General features: G+C 29.4%; 1 protein-coding gene across 2 annotated transcripts; it reads left to right on the top strand.

The window, feature by feature from the left end:
- Positions 1-168: 168 nt before the first annotated feature.
- On the top strand, positions 169-7,074 carry LOC107456571 (protein bric-a-brac 1). Of its 2 annotated transcripts, none has more exons than XM_016074470.4 (4): positions 169-324; positions 2,277-3,071; positions 3,172-3,298; positions 4,140-7,074. In XM_016074470.4, the coding sequence occupies exons 2-4, from the start codon at positions 2,304-2,306 to the stop codon at positions 4,340-4,342; spliced, it is 1,098 nt and encodes a 365-aa protein (XP_015929956.3). In that variant the 5' UTR covers positions 169-324; positions 2,277-2,303; the 3' UTR covers positions 4,343-7,074. The 2 variants fall into 2 exon arrangements, with proteins under 2 accessions (XP_015929956.3, XP_071036818.1); XM_071180717.1 differs by having other exon boundaries at positions 238-1,872; positions 2,077-3,071.
- Positions 7,075-7,303: the final 229 nt, after the last annotated feature.

A 7,303-nucleotide genomic window follows, 5' to 3' on the forward strand; every position in this document is an offset into this window, starting at 1 on the left:
GACATCACCATTTCCTTTAAAATTTATGCATTTTAATAAAATGAAACATTTTTATAGTTGTTATTTAAAATTTAAATATTAATTCCATCCAGCTTCTTTTCCATCCAGCCATGTATGCAAAAATCGGAGAATATTGAGCCAACGGGAACGGTGCTTTTCAAATTCAGCAGATGGAATTATTTTGAATCTGGCAACCAATAAACTATATATACAGAAAATTTAGCGTCACTTTGCCATTTTCTTTCAGTCTTCGGCAGTGCAAGGTAGACGTATGTGACTCTTAGTCAGCCTGTCGAATATTTCATTCCATTATCATTTCATTAAGTAAGGGAATTATTCATGCTTAATTTTTATTTGTAAATTAATTTGAAATGTTGTAGGTTTCTTTTTATTTAATTAAGAATACCGTTTTAGAACGAAATTTAACATTATTCAGTCAAACGCATTCGTGTACTTATAATAATTCACTTACCTACTGATTATCTAGATCTGAATTTATGTTTTTAGCAGCATTTCTTTAATTATCCCGATTTATTTCGGATAATTTAAAAAAATTTAATTTGTCAAGTTTCTATTTTGTATTTAAAATGATTCGCTATTTTCAGAATCAAAAGTGCGTAGTAGTATTTCAGTCTCCTTATCAGCAATTAAGTTAATTTATTTTCTGCTTTCAGGATTTTTAAAATCCTAAATACTCTACGAATCTAATAATCTATAAATTTTTTTTTGTTTCTTCGTAGTTCTAAGTATTATGATTGCCTTTCGTTCCATTAATTTTTTTTTGAAGAGTAACACGTCATTTTATTAGAAATCTGTAAAGGCGGTGTGCGCAGTAACGTTATGACGCATTGCGGTAAGTTATAGATCGATAGCTGAAGTAAGCTAATGCGCGATCGTCAAATCGATTTTTTATCCAGAATTCTATCAGGCTTAAATCAATTAATTTTTGCCTTTTAAGTTGAAGCTGAAATATTTGAATGCAAGAAATGAAAGTTTCACTCTTCTTATAAATTAATTTCAACCTTGTTGGGTATTTTTTAAGGCAGCAGAGTTATCTGCGATTAAACGGTATTGAAAGTTGCAATAGATTTTTAATTTTGCGGCATTATCCACAGTAGTCCCTTGGATCAATTTTTATAACGAAGTGAAATTCTTAGTTTTTTTTTTCTTCATTCTATTATGAATATAAGAACTCTGCCAAATGTTAATTCTTTCTTACCTTATTTAACAGGGTTCATGCACCTGGAAAGTCATTAATTTCGGTAATGTACAAAATTTGTCATGATTTCAACTATTTAAAAAAAAGAAACGGGCATGGATTTAGGTCGCCGATAAAAATCTAAATTTTAAAATTGAATTTACCCTCCCCTCCAATTTCATGGTGTTCTGAATTTCTAACAAAATCCCCACTCACAATATTTTATTAAAATATAAAATACTTTATCATGTATCTTATAAATTATGGTGTTCTTACAAAATATGGAAGAAAGAATTGAGATTTTTTTTTCCTAACAAGTCCAAATTCTAGCTAAATAACACAAGCCAGTCTTAGGCAATTTTTTTTATTTCGTAGTGAGAATGCAAAAAATCAGGTGTGTTTCTTTCCTCTTCGATGAGGAATAAAATTATCTTTAGAATATATTTCTGCAGAAAAAAAATTATTTGCTTTTGTGATTTTTTTTCAATTCTTTTTATTGCTTCAATTCTTCACTGAGTTTTTTAAATTTAAAATCTATAAATGTGAAGATGCAGAGTATAAGTTTTGGTTATACCTATCATTTCGATTAATGTTATTATAATGCTTTTTAAAACTATTTGTTGGAAGAAGATAGTATTCAATAAGTCATGACAAATTACAAGAATTTTTCATGACTTATTGAATACTATCTTCTTCCAACAAATAGTTTTAAAAAGCATTATAATAACATTAATCGAAATGATAGGTATAACCAAAACTTATACTCTGCATCTTCACATTTTTAAATTTAAAAAACTCAGTGAAGAATTGGAAAAAAATCACAAAAGCAAATAATTTTTTTTGCTTTTACCTTTTTTGCTGGCCATAATTTTTTTTGCTGGATTTGAAAGTCTAAAATGTTGTAGTTACCCTGTTTGAAATCGTGTTTGTTCCTTGTGTGTTGACTTGTTTTAAAGTTTGCTGTGCTGACTTAGCCTTGATGTTGCGTCAGTAAAGATATTTCAATATTTGATTCATATTATGTTCAGATGGATTAGCACTAAACTTTTATTAAATTGCCATTGTTTTATTATTCTAGGTAACTACTCATCTCATCTGTGCTACCATGTCTCAACAATTTTGTTTAAAATGGAACAACCATATGAACAATATGATGGATGTTTTCAAAAGCCTCCTCTCTACCGAAACAATGGTAGATGTGACTCTAGCTTGCGATGGTCTGAGCTTAAAGGCGCACAAAATGGTTTTGTCAGCTTGTAGTCCTTTCTTCCAATCCTTGTTTTCAGAAAATCCCTGCCAACACCCAATTGTGATATTAAAAGATATGAAATATACAGAACTTAAAGCTATTATTGAGTTTATGTATCATGGTGAAGTGAATGTTGCTCAAGACCAATTGTCTGCTCTCATGAAAACAGCAGAGACACTTAGAGTGAAAGGTTTAGCTGAAGTGACAAATGAGAAAGATTCTCAATCTAATAACTCAGCTCAGGACGAACCTACTCACAGATCTGTTCCTAGGACGGATTCGCCCCCTCAGAGTAAAAGGAGAAGAGGTCGAACACGTAAACGGTCTCTTAGTGACTCTAATCGTAGTGATGATGACTCTAACGAGCCTAAAATCAAACAACCAATGTCTCCGGACATTGAAGAACTATCTGGTGATGTGACGATGGACGTTTCTAGTTCTCAGTTTTCTAGTTTGCAATCTCAGGTGCCTATGCAATCTACCCCCTCACATAGTTCGAACACTTATAAAACCTCATCTGTGATATCTCATGATCCTCATGTAGAAGAACCAACCTCTGCTGATGAAAGTGAGTTTGGGGTTGAGCCTACTAAGCTCCTGGAACAAACATTAACAACTGAAGAGGTAAGTTCAAGAAAATGCTTTTAGTGTGATTCCATAACAATAATGTATACTAGTAGCATTATTTAATTTTTTATTAAATGCGTAAACTTATACATTGCAGCTCAATGCTAGGAGAAGGTCTTCAAATGTTGAAATGCAGAGGAGGCCTAGAGGTAGCACAGATCATTCTACAATAGTGCCAACATCTATGTCAGATACATCTAATCAACAACCAGATAGTCCAGTTGGTAAGAATTAAATTGTTAACTTTTATTTCTGATGGCACAATTGACAGCCACAATTTTGGATCTTAAATTTTATTTTTAAATTCTGATGTTTTGCATTTTAATGGAATAGATATTTTGTAAATATGAAATTTCACTTGATAGCTTTTGAAGCCATAATTTGATTATTTCCTCAGAATGAAGTATTAAATTTACAAGGAACTGAAGGTTTTAGGGATTTCTCTTATTTTTTTGGTAGGAGGGCGAGTGATTTAATTTTATAACTATGAATTATGATATAATGTAAAATTGGTGCTATTTGTGTTTAAACGATCTGCTGGACAAACTAGTCTCCACATGAGTATAAACTTGCCTGTCCATTTTTATAAGAAATATACAGGTTGATCCTCAGGTAGCTACTAGTTATACCCTTTGAGTTAGTCCCCTTCTGTGACTTTTTTTTTTCTGAGACTTTTCTGCTGCAGATTTTATGAAAATCATCCCTAAATCATTAAACCTTAATTTTGTTCTATTTGTATTCTTGTTCTGTGAAACTTATTTAATTTTTAAATGTAAATAAATCTTGTATAAAAGTTAAATTTTTCTTACTCTGGATATGCTTAAAAGTTACCTATGTTGTGTAATGTTAAAGCAGCAATTAGGTCATTTATAACACTGTTAACTGATAATATTAAAAATCTTATGTCGATTGATAGTTAATTCTTTAACATTTATCTGGACTGATCAAGTATCAATGCACTTGTAGTTATTAACTATGTATTCAACCTATTTTATTAGTTATATCTAAACTCAGATTTGTCTCTTTTTATTGTATCTCTTTTGACGTGTTATTTTTGATTTTTAGATATTAAACCAGAAGTATTAGACTTAGAACCACCTATGTCCACTCCAGGACCCTCTCATAGTAATGATAATGCTATGATGGTCTATATGGATCAATCGAACTCTTCTCATCCAGGGCCGAGTGGTTACCAGGATAATTCAGCCCTGGTACCACAGGACTCTCAACAGCAAGGTAATTATCATGCCGTAATGACTTATTGTTAAATTCATTTGGACTTAGGAGGATGTTTTTATGAATTGAATTAGGTTGCATCAACATCTTGACAAAACTTGTCTTCATGCAGAGTTCAGCGTGTACTTTTCTTTATCTTATTATTGGAATAATTTTTCCATTAAATTTATTTGCTAATAAACTAATCATTACTATAGCTGCCTGAGATTTACTCGCGAAATCAAAAGTCGATAATCCACAAAGTATGGCATATTTTTGTCATTTAGAATGTGTCTGAAACTGCTAAATCTGAATTCTTATTCTCGTGATTTTAGTGACAATCATAAGTTGTCATATTTACTTGATTTAAAAGTTGCGCTTTAAGATTTTGTATTTACCTAATTAAAATGTACATTGTGCTTTCTATCCGCATAGTTAATATCAGACAGCAGTTTGTTTTCTCCTGTTTTTAAAATCAGATTGTGGTTTGTATTCACACAATTGTAATATCAACAATAAATTTTTGTATTTGTACACAATTAAAAACTAAAGAAAGTTTTCCTTTAATTAGTCAAGAGTTTTTCGCTTAGTCACAATGAGCTTGTCATGCATGTTTCTGTTACTAAGAAGTTGGCAGCTATGCATTACATAAGTTTATAAAAAATTAAAGAAATTTAATTTAGATGCAGTTATTTTAAAATCTAAAACATCTTAAAAATCTAAAATAAAGATAATCTAATTCAGAAATACCTTGTCAATGTGAAATGATTAATTTCATTTTGCATTATTTCAAGTGCATAGAGACAAGTTTGTAAGGTATTGATAACTTAAATATAAGGCTTTTACCTACTTGGTCTGCTGTAATTTTAAATTTCAGCTTTTTATAAATAGTAAAATACCTGAGTATTTTACATTAAGAGTTTTAAATATCATCTCTGCCAACAACACCCTTACATCTTATTAAAATTTTCAATGTGAATGTTTTATATTTCAAAACTAGAAAAATATAATCCTTTAAAAAAATATTTTTATGAAGTAATCTTACTGAGAAAAAGCTCTAAATTTTGTAAGATGTTAAGTATATCAGTATCATTCATATTTTATTTCAAGGAAAGTTATTGCTCTGGTGGATCAAAAGTTCTAACATGCTAGTTTGAATTGAGCAATTAGGTCTATAAAGGGTTAACAGCTTCTCTTTGATTTTTATATTTTTAAGAAAAATGCAAATAGAAATTAAGTACTTGCTCACATTTTTATGTATTTTGAAGAATTAAATTTATTGAGTGTCAATTGGTTTACCTAAGTGTCACCTAATGAAAATGCAATGAAGTTTAATATTCTTAAAAATAATTTTCTGGTACATTATTTCTTAAAAAAAAATTTCTGCCTTTTATTTGCTTAACTTAACTACTAAATTTTGTGCTCTTAAAAATAGATCAATATGAATACTTTCTTATTAATGTTGAAATGTTCTTAAGTTTCTATTTTGAAAGTTGGCAGGTCGATATATTTCATAAGGTTTTTTTTTTCTTTTCATTAATTGATAACAATAGTAGTATGGGTTTGACCCACTACTATTTTTAGGAGTTAACACAGCCTCCTAGTTCATTTGAATATGTACTTGTTATAGTTTTATCAAGATCACTGTTTTCTGTTATGTGAATGCTTATTAAATTTTTTTTTTTATCTAATATATAAGCTATGCCTATCCAATGAAATTAAGAAAAAGTTCTCAGATTTATCTTCATTTCTGGAAAATAATTTTTATTTTGTTGCAAATTTTAGTAAAAAATTCATAGTTTTAGAAAAAAATAACATAAATAGAAAATGCATAATTAATATTTTAAAATGTCAGTATATTCACCTTTATTACTAAATTATAGTCAATATTGTTTAATAAAGCATAAAATTTTTAAAAGAAGCTCCCATTTTAAGAATTGTAGAGGATCTTTAATTAATCTAATGATGATGAAAAATATTTTGCCTGAATGTAAAGGTTAAAGAAAATTATGAACTTGATAAGACTTATTAAATTTGTAGCCTATTAAAATATTTTTGCTATGTCTTAAATTTTACTGTTATTTTAAAAATTAAGATTATGATATATTATGCTTATGTTTAAACCTATGTTTTGAAAGATTACTGTGGTTTATTGATTCCTTAAGCTTATAAGCTATACCAAATCTTTCAAAATATGGATTTTATGTGGTAAGTTATGTTTATTAGTATATATATATTAGAGAGAAAATCATTTAACCTTTATTCAAAATTCAGCTCTGTGCAATTTTTGGGGAACTAAGTTTACCCCTCTCCCTTGCATAAAGAAATCTAATGTTACTGAATCTCTCTAATATGTACCGTTTTTACTGAATCTCCCTGAAATGTACTGTTTGTAAAAATGTGCTAATGGTTATTCGGAGTAAGAGCATTTCAGCGACGAAACCGCTACTCGATTATCGCTATTGTGACGTCTTGCCGCTCGCTCGTTTGCTCAAGATTCGCGATGGTCATCTTTGAAGAAAGGATTCCATTAAATGGTGAGTTAAGCTCTTTACTACTTCCTTTCATTATCTTGTAAAAAATTATGACAGTCATGGGTAAGGTGACTTGGTATAAGTGTACTAATATTTTTATTCCCACAAATAGGATAATTGTCAATATCATTGTAAAAATGGCTTATTGTAATGTAAAACTTGTAGATTTGAATGTGTTCTCCAATTTGTAAAGCATGCCCCATGCTGCTGGGAAAATAAAATTTTTGTAAAATAAAATTTTTGTTATTTTCTCCAGTGTTTGTTATTTATTACTTCAGCATATGTACTTGTATATTTCAGGTGTAAAAGAATACGCTTCATGCATTTTAAACTCATAATATTGGTGTTACCAGTTTACTTATATGGGTAGCCATAATTTTAATTAGCAGAATTTTTATTATATTTCACAGGGCGCTTAGTACCTTAAGATGCTAATTTGTATTGTATTTACATAGCTGCAAACACATCTAGTTTTCCTTA

The sequence above is a fragment of the Parasteatoda tepidariorum genome, chromosome 5, assembly GCF_043381705.1.
Source record: "Parasteatoda tepidariorum isolate YZ-2023 chromosome 5, CAS_Ptep_4.0, whole genome shotgun sequence".
NCBI lineage: Eukaryota > Metazoa > Arthropoda > Arachnida > Araneae > Theridiidae > Parasteatoda > Parasteatoda tepidariorum.

Excerpts from the sequence above, each read along its gene's own strand:
- LOC107456571 (XM_016074470.4), top strand. The coding sequence starts at position 2,304 with ATGTCTCAACAATTTTGTTTAAAATGGAACAACCATATGAACAATATG. Across the intron at positions 3,072-3,171 it reads AAACATTAACAACTGAAGAG|CTCAATGCTAGGAGAAGGTC; the intron begins GTAAGTTCAAGA and ends TATACATTGCAG. Across the intron at positions 3,299-4,139 it reads ACAACCAGATAGTCCAGTTG|ATATTAAACCAGAAGTATTA; the intron begins GTAAGAATTAAA and ends TTTGATTTTTAG.